Below are 25874 nucleotides of genomic sequence, written 5' to 3' on the forward strand. Positions count from 1 at the left end.
TGGTTTCTCCTTGGAGGAATCAATGGGTTTGATTTGAAGCAAAGATTTTTGAGGGAACAATTTAAGGGACGAGTCGCAAAATGCTTTTAGTTTCGTGTTTTTTGTGTGGGTCATCACTCCATGTCATGATGAGAGGAGGACCCTCTCTGCTTCAATATCCTGCTGTGGGTTCTGCTTTAGTTCTATCTTTTTGGGGGCTTAGTGGCTGGCCTTCCTCGGATGTCAATGAATCTGATTTTATCAGATATCCAACCGATTTCAATTCAGTTTAGATGCATTTGGTAAGTCAAAACCATGTGAGATTATAATAGGATGGAGATATGGCTTTAATGGTTTGCCACCGTATCTGACAAATATTTAACTTTGACGGATATCCGAATCCGTTTACATGTAAAAAAACGGGTATGGTACGAGTTCTTCACATCCAAGTTCGAATCTGCTTTCCTTCAAAAAAAGGTTGGAATCTGTTTAACCAACATCCGATTAGTTGAATATGGTATTTGAACACATCCGATCCCCAATCCGAACCATTTCAGTCCCTTTATGTGAAACCTGTGGCTGTCTCATTGTGGATTGAGCTGACTGAATACTTGATTTTCTGCTTGGATTGAGCTGACTCGGGACAGTCTTGGCCTTGAGTGGGTTTGGATGTAACTGGACCTCTGTGCAAAAGATTGCCAGAGGTCATCATTTGAGAGAATCAGGGAGGTTGACTCCGGTTCTACTTCTACCTGACTTGGTTGTAGTCAATTGAGTTACATGGCTATAGAAGTGCCTAGCTTGTTGAGGACATTGAAACTCGCTAAACATAACCGGTATCAAAGTTCAATTTTAGAGAGAGAGAGAGAAAGAGAGATTTTGGCATTGGGCTCAACTAGGGGTGACCATCAGCCTGGGCCAGTTTAGAGCTCAGCTTGCTGAGCTTTAAGTGCGGCCCAGCCCGGAAATGGCCAAGCCTGTTTACTAACGGGCTAATGTGAAGCGGGTTGGGCCCATTGGGCCAATGTGAAGCGGGTCGAGATCATGTTTTGCGCCTTCGGATTTGGTTTTGCACCGATGGATTGATCTTATGGGCTTCTTGGTGGGGTACTCCCTATCAAATTGACATGACCAGCTGGACATTCACTAATGATGGGGACTTCACCACCTCCTCTATGTATAGTTTTCTTTGAACCCAATCACAATCTTGGCTTCCTAAGCATACCTTGGATCGGTGGCCTCTAGCTTAAAGGATCGCTTATGGGTTGAATGATCCTCTATGATGTGGTAACATGAGAGATTAAACTCAAGAATAATGGTTTTCACTTAGCTAGCCCATGTCTGCTTTGCTTATGGGAGGAGGAATCATCGACACACCTTTTTTGGTCTTGTGTTTTCATCCCCACTTTGATGTGCCGATCCAGATTTAACCCTTTGGTAAATTGAGACAGCATTTATTGATTGCATCACACCGGAATTCGAAAGGCCCCCGGTGGAAATTTGTTTGGAGGGTTTACACCTTTATAACTTGGAAACTTAGTTGGTCAGAAAGAAATCAGCATGTCTTTAATGGTAAGAACTGCGACCTTGAGGGAATTCTCTTTCAGCTGCGTTGCGAGATTCAAGATCGAGAGAGGTGCAAGTGGCCAGATTTTCCCATCGACCGGATTGGGGATGATTGAGCCGATATCTTCGGTGACGGAGACGCTGCTTGCTTCTCTGCACAGCTCATGGCCTGTTTCAGTTGCAGGGGAGCTGTTCATGAATTGGTTTTTGTGGGTGTTGCCCAGTCCAATTGGCAATCTGCTGTTTGCATGCAGCTCCTTGGTTCGGGCCTGCTGGGCTGGGCGTGTGCTGGTCATTGGGCATACTTCATTGCTGGGCATCGGTTTTTTTTACAGACGAGACTGATCAGGTCATGTCGTTCTCTGTTTTCTTTTCAACTGTATCTGTTGTTTTTTCCTGATTTTCGACATCTCTGTTTCGCTATGACACCGAGTGATATCTCATCATTCGCTGAGTAACTGTATTATCTATTTATCCTTAATAATATATTCCTTTCTTTCAAAAAAACAGTGCAACTAATTAGGTAAATAGTAAATAATTAACAAGTTCTCATGTACACAACTAATTATCTTTCTAGTTTTCATAAAATTAATACAACTAATTAAGTAATTAATTAATTTTTTTTAAATTTTTATTATTAAAAATTAATAAATAGGGCCAGCTCGGTAAACCATGGGTTGACCCGAACCCGGCCAACATAGCTAACGGGCTGGGTTTTGGCTTGGTAGCTAACGGGCCTGGGCCTAAAACCTTGACCCAAACTCGGCCTATGCATGGCGGGCCGGGTCAGCTTGGCCCATCGGTCCGCCCATCCCATTGCCCACACCTAGGCTCAAGTGATTGGCAAGTGAGTCTCTCTAGGTTTAGTAGGACACACCAATTGGACCTATGTGTGAGAGAGAGAGAAAGAGACAGCTTTTGGCATTGGGCTCAAGAGATTGGCAAGTGAGTCTCTCTAGGTTTACCATGACACACCAAGTAGACCAATGACAGAGAGAGAGATTTTGGCATTGGGCTAGAGAGCTTGGCCAAGGGAAAGTGAGTCTCTCTAGGTTAATAAGACACAGGCTGGACCTAGGCCTTGACAATCTCTGAAATCATGATCCTCAGATCTAATACAAGACAAGTACCATTTTATTGTTTCTTAAGAGGCTGTCTAATGACAACTTACTTGGCAGCCTGAGCATGCTGGTTCTAATGTTTTCATAGATTCAAGCAGCCAAGCTAGACTAGAACAGTTAATCACTCGGCCAGACTCCCCATAAAAGCAAGAACAAGATGGAAATTGTGATCATTCACCAAGTACCTTAATGTTGCTTACATATGCTGGATTCCGTGGCTGGGCCAAGCAAACTGGACTGGGGATGTAAACGGTTTGGATTCGGGTTGAATGTAGCTAATACCAGTTCCGATTAATCGGGTATTGCTGATTGGAGATGTATTCAGATGAGAAAAGACAAACTGGATCCGATTAACATAATGTAATCAGATTGGACAACATCAGAGCTGTTGACATCCCTAAACTGGACTGACAAATAGCAACATTCTAATCAACCCTGGGTTTGGATATTTGGATATCAATATGAACCAAGCAGGCTGGCCAAACCAACAAAAGTCATCACTTCTAATTGAATATGGCTTTGCGAGTATGTTTTACCATACCCCCTTGGGATGAAACCAGCTGGACCCTAAGCCTAAAGTGTTAGGGGACCATCCCTTCCTCCATGGGGGCTGCTAAAATAAAAAGAAATCATAAACTAAATCAACATTTTATAAAGAAAACTGGAGAATCTGTGGGCTTTTAAAACTAATTTTATAATCTTAAACCTAATCACGGACAACTATCAATAACAGCATCCTTAATCAAATTATCCAAACTGACTTGGAAAAGTTGAACCCCATGGTTGTAGGATCAAAGCAAACAACGAACCAGGTTTTCTAAACGATTTTGATTATTTCATATGAATTAAGACAACTGTAGTTATGGTTAGCATGTTCCTAATTACAAGGAGTTATTTATAATTAAGCCTGTTTGGCAAAACACTCCAACTGGAATAATACTATTATCTTAAGTACAAGTATGTAAAGCCTAAGGCCATATGTGGTTGTTAACACAGTTTCTGCTCGGTCAACTTTGTCACTTTTTTCACCCCCAAGGGCTACGATAGGGGAAACTTGTGCATGTCACCAAGTTGACCGGACGTCACAAGCTCGAAACCCATGGATTGCGACCATTGCCGCAAACTCGAGGTTGGGTGTACTATCCCGTGGTCAGGGGACCTCAAGGGTTTTACTAACAGTACAGCCAATATGAGGTTGGTGATGGGGTTTTTTCCTTGGATTATCCAAAAGAAAAAAAATCACGATGCCAAGACTGGAACACACAATATGGTCATATTTTTCTCTTGCTTTTCAAAAATTACTTCTGTCAACCAAGCTCAGAATACCATTAATGAATTGTGTTCTCTTAAGTGTCATTAATCATATGCTATCCATTTCCACAAATATCCAAGTCTACATCAGCAATCTACTGCAAAACTCCTGACAATTGCAATGTGCACCTTATTTCTGCCAAAGTTGGGTCTGAAAGACCCGAACAATGTTATAATTATCAATAATGTAAAAAATCAATAAATTTGTAATTAATCCTTTCTTTTTTAGGATAATCTAAGATTGATAAAACCTTTGAGGTCTCCTCTGCCCACAAAGGAGTACACTCAACTTCAACCTTGTGGCAAGGGATGTCACCCGTGGGTTTCAAACTTGTGAGCTCCTGTCAACTAGGTGATATTCACAAGTCACCCTACCAGATGAGCAGAAGCCTTGTGAGCATTTGCAATTAATCTTAAGTGTAAGAAAACGAGAAGAAACCATCGGTTCAAATGTCCCATTAGGAACCGCGAGGTGCCATATTGACTGTGACCTTGTTTCCGTGTCTGCAGTGAAAAAAAACTCAATGAGGGGTGCCCTCTGCTCATCAAGGATAGTGTCTTGTCTTGATAGTGCCATGTTCTCATATTATCATGGTCAGAGACAGCTTTGACGGTACGGGTGCCTTGGATGCCGTTCATCCATATGAAAGGCAACTCAAACACCATGGTTTGGACAGTTTGATTCTCAGATGGGTCCCACAAAAATTTTCCGAGCCATCCAAGGCACGTCGTCAGATCTGCCTCTCAATTGCAACAACCAATCCAAATGAATAACGATATTTTGCCTCAGAAATGTCCGGACTTTAAGGGAGCTAATTCAGATTGGCTTCCAAGCAATTATTTGCACTCATGATTGGCTTCTAAAAAAATTGCACTCACGGCTAGGGGTGTCAACGGGTCGGTTTAGTTTGAACCCAGGTGAGACCAAACCCAGACCTGATTTGAGATGCTAGTACCAGATCCGGACCCGGATCTAATCTGATTCACGACAAGAGAAATCATACCCAGAATTTATAAGGATTACATGAACCAAACCCAGTAAAATATTATGTTTTTATCTTTTTTACATTGAAAAATTGCAGATCTTAGTCAAAACTCAGACCTGGTATGAAATTTCACAAACCATACCGGGCTCCCTAATAGGAGCCTTTGATTTTGATCTGGATTCTAATCGGACCTCATTGTTTATCACCAAAGGGTTTGGTACGGGTCAAACTTGACCCATTGACACCCCTACTCAGGACCATCAAAGCACTTAGACATGTATGATATAGGCACTAATTTCACCTTGTATGCCGTTCATATTAACAGTTTTATTAACACAACCTCACAAAAAATAACCGATATTTTAGCTGCAGTTTACAGCCAAAAATATCATGATGTTTTCAAAACCCAATATTCACTTAAATCAAAATATGATAATTTTATCATGATATCTATTTCTATATCCAAGAACTCAAAACAGAAAGCCTTTAATGATCTAAATTTTTTTTTCATTTTTATCCCTTTTTATTATAAAAGTTTAATCTTTTTTATTTATTGTGCTTGGCGATATTTTGCTGATAAAAATGTGAAACTAAAAAACGCATTTCTCACAAGAATTTGGTTAGCCCTATTATGCCGTTTCAAACTTTTGTGTCACTGTGATGATGAGACACAAAGCCGCAGAGATCCTAGCACCAGCACAGGTAGACCTTGGTAAGATAGCACCATTTGCCACAGGATGCAAATGGGTTGGATCCAAAACAGCTGAATACATGGTGGAGTCAGATCCAATCAGATCCAGAAAATCAACATTGCAAAGCCACCATCCTAGATCCGACCCATTTGCATCCTTCAGAAATCAGAATTGTTGCCATGGTGGTGAGAGACCTATTCAGGCTCATCATGTGTCACAAATCCATCGAGCATCAGGCAAGCCAGAAACACCTGCAGACTATGATGGACAAAACTCATGGAGATACCCAGTTGACTCCAAACCGTATGTGCACCGGGGAATATCCTGATTGAAGTACCAAAACAGAACTATATTTTAAGCTATAAATCAGAGAAGGAACAACCACCAGGACACCAGCAACACGGCTCAAATCCAGCAGAAGACAATCCTAATAAAATACCCTAAAAATTCAGGGCATTTCAAGGGATCTCCAGATGCTAGGTTTCACATGGCCCACTCCCTTTGGATAATGAGATTTTCAATGTCATTAGATCTAGTACAACCCATAAAAAATTAACTGATTCATTTAAATTAACTACTTCCTTCAGTGCAGCTTTCAGTGCACAGTAAGACAGACCAAGTGGGCACACATCATTCACGTGCAGGCACGCACTGTAAAGGAGAAGCTGGAAAGATTTAGTATTAAATTCAGCATCATTAAGATAAGTACAAAAGTAAGACTCACTGTCACAAGACCCATCAATGTAGCGCACCACTATCAGGCAGAATGTGGGAAAAGATCAAAGATAAAGCTGCATAACAGTGATGGCAACATCAAGGCCAACTGTATGGCATGAGGCAGGAAATTAAAATTCATAGGTAAATGATTCTTCATTATAACAATAACTAGGGTTAAAGCAGGCTATGACGTAGCATAAATGATTCTTCACATCAACCGATATTCTAGCAGAACCTATTAACTCCTGCTAACTGGCTCAAGAGCTTCAATCATCACTACGCTGTTCCCCCTGATCACCTGCATACATGACATTATCATAGTTTTCAAGCTGCCCGAGCCCAATTGGGAATCAGGTTGGACTGGCTCCTATCAAGGCCCCTTGGGTTCCCATTCACTTTGTGAAGAACATGCATGAACAAATTTAATCAGGTTCCTTGAGTAATCCAAAGAGGGTCTTGACTGGACTTTGGACTAGACTTGATCAGGTCAAGACGTCAAGTGCCAGGCCAACCTGAGTTAAGTCCATAGCCAAAATCATACTTGAAGCCAAATTTTTAGAAAAGGAGCAGAACACTCACCACCATCCCTATTTCAGTCTTTTCATTGCCATTAACCTCCACAGTGTTGTCAACCACTAAATTCATGAACTGATCAAACCCGCGAAGCACGCCAACCACCACACGATTGGCATTCAGTTTTACTGGAACAGAGAAATCCAGTTTAGATTCCAATAGAACCACCATAAAAAAGTTTGGGCATTTTTTGAGAAATTCTAGCAGCTGCCTCGAACAAACCAAGAAAAATATTGAAATTATAAAAGATGTTTTTCCTCTAGATTTCCTTGATGGAGAAATATATTGAAATTGACATTTTAAGTGGTTTTGAGAGTATCAATCAATGAAATGAAAACCATGCTAAACAGAGATAATACATTAAAGACAGAAAAAATCCAACTTTCAAGAAGAAAATTTTTTACTAACAAATCTGCACAACCTGCAACAGGATAAGTACCAGGTGGCAACTCTGCAGACCACAAACATAAATGGAGCATTTTACCAAGTTTTAAATTTAAATCCAAGATGTGTAAAAGCATGCTGCTCCAGCAGTGTAATCACCACCTACATGTTAGCATGTTAAGAAGACATATGGCTAGAGGTGGACATTGGGCCGGGCCGATTTGTGACCCGTAAGAGCCCAAGAAGCCCGATAATGGTTAGGGCTGCCAAAAGCCCGACCCAATTATTATCGGGTCGGGCTAGGCCTGAGATTATTCGAGCTCAGGTTTGGGGAGCCTGCCCGTGACCCGCCGAAAGTGCTGGATCAGACCTGAGAGAAACAGCTCCAATTCACGTGAATAATGAAAGCTATCCTCTCAATTTATAGTTTGTAGAGATGGCTCACTTCTCTTCACTTATCAATGTGGGACTAAATCCACCTTGCAAAAGAACCTTATTATATTCCTTTTTAACAGTGAGAAAAAACACTAGGCAGATAGCATTTATATAAGAGACAGAGCAGTAAATGAGAATTTATATAAAAAAAAATGGCTGCCTTTCCCCATTAAAGCATGAATACATATTGTCTTTCCCCATAAAGCATGAATTAAAGAATCCTCAGGAGAGTAATAGTCCCATATCGATGAAGTGAAAAAGGTGATGAGCTCCCCATTGAGTATAAAAGTAAGAACCATTTTTCTTTCTCCCTCATACATGGTGGGTTTTTAAGGGTTTTGGATTTCATTGTTCATGACCCATTGGGTGACCCCAAAAACAAAAAATTTAAACATTTTTAACTTTTTCTTTTTCTTTTATAATTTTTGTTGGACACATAAGGGCCCAACTCAAGCCTAATCCACTGCTCGACTCTGACCTGATAATTAATCGAGTCAGGCTTGGCCCGACTTTTATCAGGCGAGATTGCCAAATGGCAGCCCGACCCAAATCAAGCCAGGTACCCGAAAGCCTGCGGGCTACCCAGCCCCATGTCCACCCCGAAACTCAATGCATGTACATCATTCTGGATGAGTAAATGATCAATTCATTTTTCCTTGTAGCCATCATATTATCAACATTTAAAATAGAATGATCATCCCATTCAACACGAATATGAAAGACATGTTTAATAATTGCAAAAGCTGTCCTAGATAGTTGCTGAATTAAATTTGTCAAACCAAGTCTGTGGATCTTGTTTGAGGTGATAAGCCACATTTGGAAGGAATAAGAATAAATTAATTAACTGGGTGGAGGTTTCATCTACAATTGTACACCGTTCCATGGAGGTCATCACTCGAAAGTGCATTGCTGCATCAACATGATGACCATATGCTAGGTGCTGCCATAATAAGATTAGCTAAACCTGGTTATTCTAGTCACATGGGCAAACAACTGATTACAATTTGGCACATAGTTCTTGTTTCAAAAAGAACCTAGGAAAAAATAAATTAACATACTTGTGAGCATATCCTTCAGTAGCCAGCTAAGTCACACAGATCTCTTTTTTTGTTCTGGAGCCATATCGCCTAATATACTAATCATATCAGAAAACTTCTTACATATCACTATATCCTCGTATCTGCAACAACTTACGTGTGTTTACAATCAGGTTCCTATTGACATACAGAATTATGTGAGTTGATTTTCTCTTTCTGATGACAACCAGGTGCATTCTTCTCCAGTGGAAGAGGAAGGACATCCCACATGTGGGTGTGCAATCAGCTATTGATATTTCATCAAATATCTACTGATCCCCTTTTTTGCAGCTACTTCCTTATGAGTCTGCATTCTAAAGATAGAAAGTTTAGCAATAAAGGCTGGCTTTTAAGTTTAAAAGGATTGGATGAGACAAACTGGGTTGTAAAGTGCAGAATATTTTCGGTGGCATAAAAATTGTCATAGAATCTTTGGATAGGGATACTGGGGGCCAGGGAACTTTTAAGATGTTATTTACTGCTTGGTCAGAAGCAGGATAAGTGCTACCTGAGGTATCCAAAGTGTCTGTGATAGGTGTAAAGCGATGAAGATGCAAAGAATATGGAGATTAATTGAAAATTGGCAATACATATAATAAGAAAATAAGAATCTTGCAGATAGATAAATTGCAGTAAGATACAGAGCCAACTTCTCCATTGGCCTATGATTTCATCAACGGTGAAGATGGAAAACAGATGGTAGTTGCAAATGGGGTAGTTCTAGGATTCATGTGATGTGTGACTTCTGAGTTAACAAGCAAAGTAGGAGTATTGAAGTGTGGTAAACCTGGCATATTGGAAAAGGAAGTATTCAGTGAATCATGTAATCACTGCTAAGCTGGTGTTCAACTAACTTGTCATCAAGAGCGTAGCACTGCTATGTATATCTAAAGACTTGAAACGCCAAAGCAGAAATAGCATCATCAACTTGATAACAACTTGTCTAGGTCTTTTAGCATCAATGGTTGAAGTATTAGAAACACTTGATCATCTCTTGAAGCGTTCGATTCCGACACATGGGTGGGTTTTTATAAGGTTTGAAAAATCAGCAGTCCAAAATCTTTGTAAATTTTTTAGGCTCCAAATATCATTTTTTTCATCGAAAACACATGATCCAGGTGTGGATTCCTCGTAAATCGACCATGCCCAACACATTTATGGGGTCGGAACAGCGAAAAAAACACCGGAAGAGCAGAAAAACCCATTAAGCATATTTCATTAGGCATCTCTCTCTCTCTCTCTCTCTCTCTCTCTCTCTCTCTCTCTCTCTATATATATATATATATATATATATATATATATATATATAGATATATAGATATATATATATATAAAGCCAGTCTTGAGTTTGACCCATGTCTGGCCCAAACCTGGACCAAAACAGATCCAGGTCTAGTCCAAATATAGGTTGATTTGACCCAAGTCTGAATCAGTCCTGGGTCTAAACAGATCCAGATCATTCATACCCAGGCCTGATTCAGACCTGTGTTAGTCTCAGGTCAGAATCATACCTGGATCAAACCCAGTCCTAATTAAGATCTGGGTTAGATCAGGCCTGAGTTAGACCTGGATCAAAACCAAGTTTGGATCAGAGTCAGGTCTGAATCTGACCTGGATCAGACTCAGATAACACCTGGATGCTTCTTGAGCCAGGTGTTTTAAAAGTTGGAAAGGAGAAAAGAAGAGAGAGAGAGAGAGAGATCCGACTTAAGGAAAAGGGGAAAGAGGGGGTTAGCACAAGTTTTCGCAACCCCACCCCCTTCCGAATCTCTTCCTTCCTCCCTGCTCTCCTCCTCCTACACTCACAGGGCAACAACACCACGATCAGGCACACAACTCTTCCAGCAAGGTACCTCTCTCTCTCTCTCTCTCTCTCTCTCTCTCTCTCTCTCTTCTTTTCTCCTCTTTCTCTTTCTCTTCCTCTTTCTTCTTCTTCCTCCCTGCCTTTCACCTACATTAAACCCAAAAAAACATGGTTTTAAAACTCGGTGACTCGTCACTCGGCTCATCCTTGAGTGACTCGTGACTCGGCCGGGTCATGTTAACTTTATATGTATAAATTATCTATATTTTATAGTATTTTACCAATATATTATATATAATATACATTATATGATATTTTTATAATATATTTAATGTATAATTTTATTAATACATGTATAATTATGTTTTATACAAAATATGCATAATATTTATAGTATACTTCATATAATATATGTAATTATATATAATATATTATATATGTACATATATGCATCACTCGCCCATGACTCGATCGAGTTTTGTAAAAGCCGAGTTACACATTTTTTACTCGGTGACTGGGCGATCCGGCTGAGTCAACCCAGCGAGTTTTTAAACTATGAAAAAAAGTTTGGGTCAGGGTTGGACTTGACCCAGAGCAATGCAGGACCCGACCTAGGGCATACCCGCACTACATCCGGTACCCGCCCCCATGTCGACACGAGTACACCGACCATTTTGGTGTGTCCCGATTACGTGGCTAGTAATACATATGATACACAAATATATTACATTATTCAACACTCCACATCAAACTTAAGATGTTAATAAGAGAATCATTCAAAGTTTGGAAATAAATGACTGAAAGTGTAATGGAGCAAGACTTTTAGTAAAAGTCACTGCAATCTGTTCCTTTGACCTCACATGCTCCAAAGATATTATGACATCTTCATAAGCCTTCCTAGTAAAATGACCAACTATCTCAATACATTTGGTCCTCTCATGAAACTTTGGATTCTTTGCAATGTGGATAGAACTCATATTGTCACAACACAAGGCAGTTTTCTTACCCACATAGATTCCAAGCTCACCCGACAATGATCTTATCCAAATGACTTTTGTAATTACCTGAGTCATTGCTCTATATTCAGCTTTTGCAGTAGATAAAGCAACCATTTGTTGTTTTTTGCTTTTTCAAGAAATTAAGGAGGTTTCAAAGAAGATACAAAAACCTGTGGTGGAGAGACAATCACAAGTAGACCTTAAAAAATCTGCATCACAAAAGGCTTTAAGATCTATGGATGATGATGATAAAAAGAACATCTCATAATGCATAGTATCTCACACATAGCGAATTATCCTAAGAACAACGGCAAGATGAACAGATGTGGGTGAGCTCATAAACTGACTAACAACATGTACATCGTTCATGATATCTGCACTGGAAATAGTCAAGTAAATTAGTCTAACAACCAACTTCCTGTACACAACTGGATCTTCCAAAACTTCTCCATCGGTTGCCCTCAACTTTGCATTAGCTTCTATTGGAGAAGTCACTTTCCAGGCATCATTTGCAAGTATGGCTTTCACAACAAGCTCTGTTGCATACTTATGCTAGGACAAATGCAATCCCCTCGTAGAGTATGTGATCTTCATGTTAAAGAAGTCATGATATGGTTCTGGACCTACATTTGCTCCAGATCCATATATCATATTTTGTATTTCTAATTTACACATGTGCACATATTTGTATTTTATCTTTATCTTCAGGGACATTATCATCCATGGTATGTTGTAAACACTCTATATAAACAAAGCCTTTCTAGGTCACGATGATGACTTTTTTCTGTGCAGCAAGCAGCAGCCCTTTTGTCTTCTGCTATCTCCTTTTCTGCTGGAAGTGGATTGACATGACTGGACAGTCAAGTTCTGACATGGTATCAGAGCAGGTTGAATCAATTTAAGTTCACTAAAGGTTGGTTTTGTATTTCTTTCCTCTTTTCTTCTTCCCATCTCCTACTTCTATTCTCATCTCCTTGTTTTTACGTCAAATCTAATTTCAGATCTGGGTTTATTCCATTTCTCTATTCTATCGGTTTCTCTATTCAGTCTAAGATAGATCTGATTGTATCAGATCTGGTATTGCTTCTTCAGAACTACACTTAAAGATCTGTGTAATTTTTCTTTCTGAAAACCAGATCACGTCAAATCTGATTTTCAGATCTGGGTTTATTCTATCTCTCTATTATGTCGGTTTTCTCTATTTTGTCTAAGACCGATCTGGTATTGCTTCTTCAGAACTATACTTAAAGATCTGTGTAACTTCTCTTTCTGAAAACCAGATCACTTTAAAATCTGGTATTGTTTTTTTTTAGATCTATACTTAATTTTTTGTGTGATTAAATTCTGTTTTCACGCATCTCATTGTTGTTGTGCAAACAGAACTTCTCTTCTTCGTTACATTTTATATTCTTCTCTATTTGACGTCATTAAATTTTTTTTTCTATCACGCAATCCATTATTCTGACATTCTGGGCTTCATAAGGGCTTGTGTTGCGGTTCTGGTACATAACCAGAACTAAAAAAAAACACGCGATCTATAATATGGATTCGTCCTCTATTCATTCTGATCTTTCCTCCAGTTTTCTGAGTCAACTTGTATCTGAAAAACTAAATCATTCAAATCTTTTGACTTGGAAAAGACAAATAATTCCTTTCATATGAAGTCAAGACCTTTCTGGCTTGGACTGGGTTCGAAAACATTGACCAGTAAAGATCGGGTTTAGGAAGTTCGACCAGTAAAAACCGGATTTAGAGAATAGGCTTTACCCAAAGGTTGATTTTGACAACAACAACTACGCCTTCATCAATAAACAATTGGGGTTGGCGATATGAACCAAAAAAGAAAATTATTCTGGGTCTTCCACATGAATCATTCTCCTCCAATCATTTTTATCCAATGCCATGTCCTCGGTGAGGTTCAAAGCATTCATGTCCTTTCATATCATCTCCATCCAAGTCTTCCTAGGACTACCCCGACCTCTTTTAACTAATATATTTTCCCATTTCTCCATCCTTCTAATTGGAGCATCATTAGGCCTTCGTCGAATATGTCCAAACCACCGTAAACGATTCTCTCTCATTTTATTTTCAATGGGTGCAACGCCTACCTTCTTGCGTATCTCCTCGTTCTGAATCTTATTTTTTATTGTATTTTCACACATTCATCTAAGCATACGCATCTCAGCTACACTTATTTTTTGAATATGATGTCTCTTAGTAGCCCAACATTCTGTACCATATAGTAAAGCGGGCCTAATAGTCGTCCTATAAAACTTTCCCTTCAACCGCAATGGCATTCTACGATTGCACAACACTCCAATTGCAATTTTTCATTTCATCCACCCAACCTTTATCCTATGTTTTACATCTCCATCAATTTCTCCATACTTTTGAATGATAGATCACAAATATTTGAAACAATCATCCACCGGTATTTCTTGCTCACCAAGCTTCACTACACTCTCATCACTACTTCGTTGCTTACTAAACCAACATTCCATATATTCTATTTTACTCTTACTCAACTTAAAACCTCTTGATTCCAATGTTTGTCTCCATAATTCTAACTTAGCATTAACCCCAGCTCTAGACTCATCAATCAAAACAATATCATCAGCAAGCAACATACACCACGGCACATTTTTTTGAATTGATCTCGTAAGCCCATCCATCACTATAGCAAATAGGAAAGGGCTTAAAGCATATCCTTGACGTAACCCAACCGTTATAGGAAAATTGGTTGTCACCCCTCCATAAGTGTGGACATTGGTTACTACTCCTTCATACATATCTTTAATTATACTAATGTACTTGAGAGAAACACCTTTCTTCATCATTGTCTACCAGAGAACGTCCCTAGGTACTCTATCGTATGCCTTCTCCAAATCAATAAAAACCATAAGAAAATCTTTGTTCCTCTCTCTATATCTCTCAATAAGTTGTCTAAGAAGATATATAGCTTCCATAGTTGATCTTCTAGGCATAAAACCAAATTGATTCTCCGATATCATGACAACCTTCCTCAACCTTAACTCAATCACCCTCTCCCAAAGTTTCATAGTATGACTCATGAGTTTTATACCACGATAGTTTGTGCAATCTTGTATATCACCCTTATTTTTATATAGAGGCACCAAAGTACTCTTCCTCCACTCATTAGGAGTCTTATTTGTCCAACAAATCTTGTTAAAAAGATTTGTCAACCATTCTAAACATTTCTCTCCCAAGCATTTCCAAGTCTCGATAGGTATACCATCTGGGCCAACTGCCCTTCTTGATTTCATTTTCTTCAAAGCCTCTGCAATTTCTTTCTTTTGAATCTTACGCATGAAATCACGATTCATCTCATGAAAAAGAATGGAGAAGTCTCCAAGATCCTGAGCATGACTTCCATTAAATAGCTTATCAAAATAATATTTTCATCTCTCCTTAATCTCCTCATCTTTGACTAAAACCCTTTGTGTTTCATCTTTGATACATCTAAACATACCCAGATCCCTCGATTTTCTATCTCTCCTATTTGCAAGCCTATAAATATCCTTCTCGCCCTCTTTAGTATCCAACTTGTCATAAACCTCCTTATATACCTTATCCCTCACATTTCAAACTACTTTTTTAGCTTCCTTCTTTGCTATCATATACTTCTCAAAATTCTCATTATCACGACTCTTACTATGATTTTTATAACACTCTCTTTTAACCTTAATAGCTAATTTGACATCCTCATTCCACCATGATGTATCCTTACCTAGCGGTGCACCGCCTTTAGACTCACCCAATACCTCCTTAGCCACCTTTCTCATGTCACTCGCTATCTTATTCCACATTGATTCTGAATCATCCGCGAGACACCAATCAGCTTCCTTAACTATCTGCTCTACAAACATTACTTGTTTAGCTCCTTTCAGTGCCCATCACTTCATTCTAGGATCTATCTTATGTCTATCCCTTTTGCGGCAGTCTAATTCTAAGATCTAAAATTAAGACTCTAAAAGTGCGAACATTGGTTTTGACAAGATTGGCAAAAATGGTTTCGATAAAAGACTCGACCCAAAGGTCGAATTGAAAAAAGACTTGTGTTTCAAAAACTGTTTGTTGATTTATGACGAGAGATTTTCAATCTTCGCCCTCACGATGACTTGGACAACTTGCCAAGGTCTCAGCATTTATCCTTTATCCTGAATGGGTAATAAATCTTATGCAAATGCAAATGAATGTAAATGAATACAATTATATGCAAATGAATGATAGAAAGATTTTGTTTGATCATGCCTGCATTCAGGACATTTTGAAGTAAAGACAAATTTTTAAAAATGCCTAGTGCAACTAGGGAGAATGATGTTCGACAAAGGATAAGTAATTGATATTTGCCGAATGTTCTCTTAAAATAATAAGGAAAAAATTGGCCATACTTCTTGATTGATTCGGAAGGCATTCTGAGGGAGATTTGTTAGAAAGTATACGGAAATGAATTACAAGAATGCATAATGCATTCATAAGGTCCAATATTGGACAAATACAACCAGCCTACGAAGAGGCATAAGTTGCACATAATGAATGTAAATGAATACAATTATATGCAAATGAATGATGAAAGATTTTGTTTGATCATGCCTGCATTCAGGACATTTTGAAGTAAAGACAAATTTTTAAAAATGCCTAGTGCAACTAGGGAGAATGATGTTCGACAAAGGATAAGTAATTGATATTTGCCGAATGTTCTCTTAAAATAATAAGGAAAAAATTGGCAATACTTCTTGATTGATTCAGAAGGCATTCTGAGGGAGATTTGTTAGAAAGTATACGGAAATGAATTACAAGAATGCATAATGCATTCATAAGGTCCAATATTGGACAAATACAACCAGCCTACGAAGAGGCATAAGTTGCACATACTTCATTGAAGAAGGGCCTAAAAGGCCATAGAAATACATGGGGTAGAGACCCCTATTTATACAAGAAAGGGCTGAAAAAGGGGAACCATTGGGAGCTCCCCATAGAGACGTTGGGAGCCCCAACGATCACATTTGTGACTGTTGGGGCCCAACGACTCTATGTGGGGCCCCTTATGCGTGGATCCCTTATTCAAAATAAAAGGGAAAAATAAAAAACTACAACAACAACTACGCCTTTATCCCAAAACAATTGGGGTCAGCGATATGAACCAATATGAGAAAAAATAAAAAACTAAAAACTAAAAATAATTATTTACATAAAATAGTTGTTTCTAAAAACAACTATGTAAAATAACAAAAATACCCCTATCAGGTATTTCACACATATATATATACTTATAAGTATATATATATATATATGAGAACATATATATTTTAACACCTCCCCTCAAACTTTACGTGGGGACAACGAAAATTTGAAGATACAAAAAGGAGGGCTCCAGGTCTTCAAAGAATCTTCAATGGAAGTCATCATCTTTACAGTACATGAAAGAACTTTGCAAATGTCAGCCTTTAACTGTCTTTAATGATCATCCTCAAGCTTCTTCCACGATGTATCATAGATACTTCTTTCGTCTTGTCTTGGCGAACCTGTAGAACAAGTCAAAAGAACTCCAAGTAAAAAATATCTTTGTATCTTAATCAAATAAAAGATAAATAAGATTGACCATATGATTTCATCAAAACAACTATTTAAAAGATATTTCATGCATTTTAATTAAGTATTATGCAAAAAATAACTTAAACTTAAATATTCTATTGATAAAACACACTATGTTCTTGAAGAAGGATATGTGCACAAAAGCCATACTAAGAATACTTAAATAAATGTATCTAAAAGGTACAAGAGAGAACACTCACAAGTGCACAAAGACACACAAAATTATGAAATTTGTATTAAGATTAAAAAGGTTTCATGTATTACAAATATCTTTAAGAACATACTGTTCACATAAGAACTAATGGCTCCCTTAAAAGAACATACAAACAAAAGCATATTTGACACACAAATCAATAATAGGGAGACATTTTAACACAAGATCTAATGATTTCTTTCACATCTTAGAGAGAAGAAATTCTAAACAAATGTCACATATGATCTTGCTAAAAATGTCCACCCAAGAGTCAAGAGCGAAATATATTTGAGTAGAAAGCCTTACACATTGAGGAAATTCTTACTCAAATATTTGCAAATACAAAAGCTCATTAGGTGGCCCAAAAATCAAAAAACACGTAATATATAGGTTAAATGCCAAAATATTAAATTGGTTTTCAAATATGCATATCAATGATATGATCCACTAGAATATCTTAAAACACAAGTTATGAATGAAATTTTGCAAATTTCAACAATATTTCATCCACTACAAGCAACTACCTCAATAGTCCTCCAAAACCCATAAAAATAAAGTGTATAAGCTACTAGATCAAGAACATAAATATAATGCCAAAGACACACACAAAAGTGTGTAAAAATACCTCTTGTGTACGTGTAATAATACTTAAAATGAGTGCATCAACGACAAGAACAAGAGAATACACGCCAACATGGACCAAAAACATCTTTTGTCTACGTAAAAATACACTAAAAATCAAGTATGTTCAGCTACTAGAACAAGAGTATCAAGCCAACCATGGGCAAAAACATACGCGAAGATGTGACATAACATCTTTTGTCTACATAAAATGACACTTGAAATGAGTGAAAGAAGCCAACCATGGACATACATCTCAGCGACTAGAACAAGAACACAAATGCCAACATGGACTAAAATCACACACAATGGTGTGAATCAACGTGCCTTGTCTACATATAATGAATAGACAAAGAGCATAATAATATGCCACTAAAGGGCTACCAACACACAAAGATGTAATAATATGTTTTGTCTACATATGATGACACTTAGATAAGAAGCATAAAAAAGGAAAGACTTTTGAGGCAATAAGACTTGTAATGACAAACATTTAACAAATAAAACATTAATTTCAATATACCTTAAAACATTTAAGGTTTCAAACTTCATAGGTACACATAATTAAGAGCATCCATAAAAACAATGGCCAAAAATAAACGAGTGACACACTCATAATTAGAGATCACATAACAAGTCATTTTAGAGTCAAACTACAAGTTGACAATCTAAAATGATATAACACGAGTTGCCCATAACTCACCTTAACAAACATCTCTAATATAACAATAATAAGGCAAAAAAGGATTGATGCATCATATAACAACTGGTGATGGATAAATATAAATGTCATAAAAAGGCAATGAACACTTAGGGAAATCATTTTCCAAATAGGTGATTTTACAAAGAGGATCGATTTGAAAAAAAAAACAAATCAAAGGTCCAATATAATCAATCGCAACAATATGCTTTATAACAACGATTTTGCATAAACATGAATTATGCTTAATCATGATCAATTCTCCAAAGAAGTTAAAAAGGTTTATTATGCAACAAACACAACATAAAATATTAAGCGACGTCATGTGCACAAAGGCTATAAGCATACAAGCATAAATACTTGATAAACAAATATAAACAAATGCACTTACACCACACTTGCACAAATATGTAAAATATAAAAAAAGTGAGCAAGCATGCACTTTTACGCAATACAAGATGTCGAATGACAATAATCTTGAATGAGCAAATAACAAATTTAGGACAACATAGGCATTCATAAAGATGGTAAGATTATGAAGTTTAAAAATATTATGAAAACCACTACTGTAACTTTAAAAAAATGCTCACAACCAATCTCAAAAGATCCACAAAGGTTTACAATTATTAATGAATCTTTGAAGGATATTATGCAAGAGAAAGATACTCACAAACAATCTTCTCACAATAACCATGAAATCTTTATAAATAGTATATACTCATAAGAAGATTACAAGGACCGAAAGGCTCCTCAAAGAGAGTTCAAACACAAAAAATACGCAAAATCCCCAAAGGAAGATACACACAAAAAGAAGGAGAGGAAAAACTTCATTAAAGTGGGAAAAATCCCAACAAAGAAGAATAATAGGTTTATTAAAAAACCTTACAACAAAATAAGATTGCACTATGGCATAAATCTATAAAATCAAATATTTATTGAAAAAAATTCAAAACTCATAAGTTTATCAAAAACATGACTTAATAGGTTATAACCAACTCCTAATGCAATAAGTATGCAACAAGCATTAATGAAGACCATAAATTTTACAATGAGACAAACTCCTGAAATCAAATTTGAAGAATCTTTAAGAGTATAAAGATGTAAAGAGAATAATCATATTCCATAAGACCATTTTAAAACTTAATTCAACCGGTATTATAAGACGCCTTCTTAATCAAATATTGTTCATATGAAAAGGACACATTAGGTAAGGGAATCAAAACTTGATAAGGAATTTTTCATAGATGATATATGTCAATCATTTTTCAAACAAACACGATATTATAAGAAGCCACATATAAGACTTTTTAGTGGATAAACGCATACCTTCAATACGAAAAAACAAATATGATGAGAGTGTAGAAGAGTATGTGATCAATACTATATATCTCACAAACATTTTAATCTTAACACAACTTTCTTTAAAGACTTATCATTCGTATAAAAGGTATTCTTACAAACAAAGTTAAATATAAATTCAAAAACTCCAATGGTCATAAATTTTTACCGACCCATTGAAACATGTTTTGAGCAATCATATATCTAATTGAAAAAGAAAACAAGTTCACCGGTTTTTAGAAATTATCATTTAAAAAAATTCAAAGAAAAACATACGAAAAAGTATAATATACGATAAAGGTTCAATGGAGTATCAAGTAACCCAAACTCTTATAAAAAGACATAATGACAAAGAGAACACATATGAAAAACATACCTAATTCTTCATAATGCTCGACACTTAAAGAAATAGAATGCATACCAAATAACTTTAAGAAAGAAAAGAGAGAGAGAAATGAAAACTTCACCACTTTTCTTTAAAATTTCTTGAATAACACGCTTCCCGATTCACCAAAGAACAACTCGATCCTAACCATGCTCTGATACCATGTTAGAAAGTATGCGAAAATGAATTACAAGAATGCATAATGCATTCATAAGGTCCAATATTGGACAAATACAACCCCATAATGGGGAATAACAAAATGGTCCACTAAAGGACACCACAAGAAGCCTACGAAAAGGCATAAGTTGCACATACTTCATTGAACGAGGACCTAAAAGGCCATAGAAATACATGGGGTAAAGACCCTTATTTATACAAGAAAGAGGGATGAAAAGGGGGAGCCATTGGGAGCTCCCCATAGAGACGTTGGGAGCCCAAACGGTCACATTTGTGATCGTTGGGAGCCCAAACGGTCACATTTGTGATCGTTGCGGCCCCAACGACTCTATGTGGGGCCCCTTATGCATGGATCCCTTATTCAAAATAAAAGGAAAAAATAAAAAACAAAAAACCAAAAATAATTATTTACATAAAATAGTTGTTTCTAAAAACAATTATGTAAAATGACAAAAATACCCCTATCGGGTATTTCACACACACACACACACACACACATATATATATGTGTGTGTGTGTGTGTGTGTGAACATATATATTTTAACAAGATTTACCTTAATCCCCCACTCGGCCCCTTTCATCTTTTTTCTTTCGGGTCTGGTTATGGATAGTTATGACCTATGTCACATGGATGCGGGTGCGGGTGCAGGGATGCAGCATTTTCAAAAACCTTGGGTGCAGGGGTGCGACAAAAATAAATATATATATGGTTTGGATCGGATTTATTTTAGCAATGTCAAAATATAAATGTATATATATATGGTGCGGCAAATAAATATTTTCAATGTAAAAATGATAAAAAAATATTATTTTAGCAGGTATGGTTTGGATCTGATTTATGTAACCTTATAAGGTTCGGGTATGGTTTCTCTTATGATGAGTTCAATTAGACTCTAGTCCAAGATCCTGGTATGGTTTCTTATGATGGATTCCATTAGACTCAAGTCCAAAACCCGGTACCATTATCTCATATAGGGTTTGAGTTTGATTTCACTTAAATCCGAACCAAACCCAACCCGTTGACACCATGAAATTGAAAGTGGGCCTAACCACGAGCGACAATGTGGCGGGGCCAGCGCTTCGCACTCATAAGAGTAGTGATAATAATCTCTCTCTCTCTCTCTCTCTCTCTCTCTCTCTCTCTCTCTCTCTCTCTCTCTCTCTCTCTCTCTCTCTCTCTCTCTCTGACGCAATGATCAAGGTGGAGAGCTGGAGAGGTGAATGTGAAGTCTGTACAACTCATTTAATTCATGCCTGACAGAGCGCATCATTGAACCAGTCTGGGTCACCTTTCATTCATTGCTCTCTCTCTCTCTCTCTCTCTCTCTCTCTCTCTCTCTCTCTCTCTCTCTCTCTCTCTCTCTCTCTCTCTCTCTGACTAGCTGATAGTACGAAATACTTTTGAGTATTTATAGCTGAAGGAGTCGATCACACAGCACTCTTTTGGCTCTCCTTCGTACGAGAGAGAGAGAGAGAGATGGGGAGAGCTCCATGTTGTGAAAAGCAAGGGTTGAAAAAGGGTCTGTGGACGGCTGAAGAAGACGAGATCTTGGTCGATTACATGAAGAAGAATGGCCATGGCAGCTGGCGCTCCCTTCCTAAACTTGCTGGTACTCTTTAATTTCCTACTTGTTCATTCTTTCTTCTTCTCCATCTTTGTTTTCTCTTTTGCTTCTCCTTGGTTTTAGTCCATTTCATGGGTTTTTTTAAGGATCTCTTGTCAATGAAAATGTTGTACTTTGTTTAGTGTCACCCATGGTATTTCTTGAGTAAAAAGAAGAAATATATGAAAGGGTCTTTAAACCCCCAAACAAGCAGTACACAGTGAATTATGTACAGGTTGTAAAACATAACTTTCACAAACACCGAACACTATAGAGTGGGATTTCTATATCGGTTTTCACTGTAGAGGTTTGCAAGCATCCAAAAAGGGGATTTTTAAATTTCGAGCCCATTTCATAGGGAAATTTAAAAAGAAAAAGAAAAATGGACCAAAATGACCCTGGGTGCATTGACCGCACCTAGGGTCGGGTTGACCGCACCGGGTGCTGCACCCGCGGCACCTGTCTGGCTGAATCCCTGTGACATAGGTTATGACCCTAGGTGCGTTGATCGCACCCAGGGTCGGCTTGACTGCACCGGGTATCGCACCCACACCCGCACTCGAGTCACGTCGCATCGACATGGGTATGGCACCCTGTTGGCTGAATCCCTGTGACATAGGTAAATATATATAATTATATTTTTAACATATCATAAACATATATTATAAATTTAAGCAGATTATTTAATATAATTGTTTTTCAGTGTTCAACGACATGTTATGTTTTGTCTATTGCTTATTGTTGATTGATTTTATGTTGTATACATGTTTGATATTAATTTTAGCAGTTTGTTTACATATTTTGTGTGTTTTGTTAAAAAAAAATTATTTGGGGTCCTGCTTAGTCCGCCTAGTTCCCGTTTAGTCTTTTTAGGGGCTCACCACCTAGGTTCCGCCTAGCGCCTTTGACAACTAAGGTTGTGATAAATGATATCTAACTAATGGTAGACATTAAAAGAAAAATACATTAAAAGACACTATAATATTTCACAAATTCAACAACTAAGTGTCTTCAACCTTTGCATACACATTCCACCAGCAAATTGATGTGAATAATTGGGGAATAAAACAACCAAAGCCTAAAAACAAGAAAGTTGTGTGCCTAAAGCATAAGCCAAGGCCAAGAGAAAGGAATGCACAAAAAGTAACAAAACCTCTTCACTATGCTACAAGTGAAAAACAACAAAACAATGTTAACCCATGGTAACAAAGCATAAGCCGAGACAAAGAGAAAGGAACGTGCAAGAAGTAGCAAAACCTTTTCACTATGCTATATGTAAAAACAACCGAACGATGTTAACCTATGGTAGCAAGCTTCCTCCAAGTCCTTAAAGAAAATGAAAATGACAAACTGATCCCTGTTAGGTTCAAAGCATAATCACTGATATGGTTTTCGTGATAATATCAACACAATTTTTCTCAGGAAAAATAAAAATAATTGTTTTTTCAACCAAAAAAAGTCAGAAAGATCTCAACATTTTTCCAAAACAGAAAATGAAAATTTAAACAACTGGAATCATTTTTGAAAAATAAATTTTCTAAAAAATAGTTTTAAAATATCACAGCATTACTATGATAAATACATTTTACTAAGTACCATGGACACTAACACACTATACTGGTGGTGGTTGGTGACTTGCAGCAGGACAGGTTCATGAGTGTGTGTGTGTGTGTGTCTGCAATGCACTAAGAAAATATGCAGATGTATAGGATTAGTACAAAACAGTCTGCTAGTGAACCATGACAAGGGAAATTGGACTGCAGGGATTGCCATTTGTAGAGGAATCCAGCATCCACCATAACTCATATGAAAAATGAGCTTCAATAAACATTTTCAAAGATTGATCCAAGAGAACAGGGTCAGATGAAATGAAACTAGAAGTGAAATATGACTTAGAATGGCCTTAGAACATATCAACCTCAGCAAAATTTCTAATCTCAATGAAGAAGTCTCAAGAAAACTCTGAAGGTTTGTTATGATGGAAAACTAATGTATAATTCCATAATCATCCATAATAATGGCACTATTACAGTTGAACGTAGCTGTATGTTGAAAATAACAAAAGAGTAACCAAACATAGACCTACTAACAAAACAAAAGTACATGGCCCCACATGCAGATACTAATACACGTCAACTAAATCGCTAATCATGTATATCTAGTGATTACACTGTGGTTAAGAATCTAACTTCTCACTGTAAGGAATCGGTGAACTGGATGCACCTAAAATGCATATACTATCACATTTTCATCACGTTCCTTAAGTGCGTCTAGATCCAGCCACTTATCCAGAAAACTTAGATGAGCTGGGAAATACTACATTTTGAAACATAGCACAATTTCCTAATTTATTCCACTTTTCTGGATAAGTGGGTGCATGAGAAATTCAAATTTTGTGGGCATCACTCTCATACCCATATATGGATATTAAGAAAACGGAAAACCAAAAAAGAGGGAAAAAGCACTTTCATCAATGTTGTCACAACAATAAAGACAATTTAACAAATAGTTAGACATAAACCAATTAAATAGATAATTGATACATCTACGTGAGAGAATGCGTTTTAAAGGATATTTTAGGGGCTATCGGACGCAGCCACATATCCAGAAAAGTGGGATGTAAGAAAACTATATCACTGAAGCACTGTGCACTTGCCCAGCTTATCCCACTCCGTGGGTACACCCCAAACGCCCGTTTCAGCGCACCCATTTGTCGACAAAACTGGGATAATTTGGGAAATTATATAATAAAACATAATGCAAGTTCTCGACATATCCCATCTATTCTCGATAAATTAGATCTTTAGATGCTACACACTCCTTTTTAATGGTAATCATAATTTCGTTACCCATCCAACCAAATCAAGATTTCAGTGAACGTACTGCAATCTATCTTCAGCGTAAGCAAATAAACCGCAAAAAAGCCCAAAAAAAGAAAGAAAGAAAGAAACTAGGGTTCAGTACTTACTGTGAAGTTTCTTGTCCATGTACCTGCCGAATTTCAAAAAAAAAACGCGAAGGAAAGCACAAAGACAAGAAATTAATACGCCTTCAATAAGAGAAAAAAAAGGGAAACAAACACAAAACATATAAACTAAAACCGAAAAGGAAATCGTAGAGAGACTTACTTTTTGAGATCTGGGGGCTGCCCTGATTTGCTCATGGTGGAAGACAATCAACAGAAACCCAAAAAAATGAAGCAACAAATTAGGGCTCACGATAGAGAGAGAGAGAGGAGGAGGGGGAGGGGGGGGGTCCTCCGATGCCCCTAAAACCCTAATAAAACCCCTTTCTTTCATTTACGACTTCTATTTAAATTTGTCGGGTCGACCGGGGAGTGCAAGTGGGTCGGATAGGGTCGTGCTTGATCTAAATTCTCAAGCCACGCGAACTCCGTTAAGGCTGAAACTGAGCTCGAGCTCGCGACTAGCTAAACCGAGCCCGAGCTTGCAATGAGCCGAGCTAGGTCAGTCAAGCTCAAGCTGGATCCTATATAGAATTTCAGCACCCAATTAGGGATGGCAGTGGACCAGAGAGAAATGGCGTCCTGCCCCGCCTCTCCTCATTTGGACAGGGAATGAAGGACATGAAACGGTGA

The 25874-nt window shown here is 37.6% G+C and overlaps 1 protein-coding gene across 1 annotated transcript; it reads right to left on the reverse strand.

The window, feature by feature from the left end:
- Window positions 1–6309: 6309 nt before the first annotated feature.
- Window positions 6310–25565, reverse strand: LOC149847254 (putative small nuclear ribonucleoprotein G). The gene is made up of 4 exons (XM_089998361.1): window positions 25405–25565; window positions 25245–25267; window positions 6952–7073; window positions 6310–6670 (listed from the first exon to the last, which is right to left on the reverse strand). The coding sequence occupies exons 1-4, from the start codon at window positions 25437–25439 to the stop codon at window positions 6611–6613; spliced, it is 240 nt and encodes a 79-aa protein (XP_089854487.1). The 5' UTR covers window positions 25440–25565; the 3' UTR covers window positions 6310–6610.
- Between the last annotated feature and the right edge of the window lie 309 nt (window positions 25566–25874).

The sequence above is a fragment of the Nuphar pumila genome, chromosome 2, assembly GCF_984573655.1.
Source record: "Nuphar pumila chromosome 2, dmNupPumi1.hap1.1, whole genome shotgun sequence".
Taxonomy (NCBI): Eukaryota; Viridiplantae; Streptophyta; class Magnoliopsida; order Nymphaeales; family Nymphaeaceae; genus Nuphar; species Nuphar pumila.

What these genes read in the sequence shown, in the direction of transcription:
- LOC149847254 (XM_089998361.1), bottom strand. Translation starts at nt 25,439, where the DNA reads ATGAGCAAATCAGGGCAGCCCCCAGATCTCAAAAA. An exon ending in CAGCCCCCAGATCTCAAAAA is followed by an intron (nt 25,268 to 25,404) that starts GTAAGTCTCTCT and finishes GAAATTCGGCAG; the next exon opens with GTACATGGACAAGAAACTTC. An exon ending in CATGGACAAGAAACTTCACA is followed by an intron (nt 7,074 to 25,244) that starts GTAAGTACTGAA and finishes TCTCTGTTCCAG; the next exon opens with TAAAACTGAATGCCAATCGT.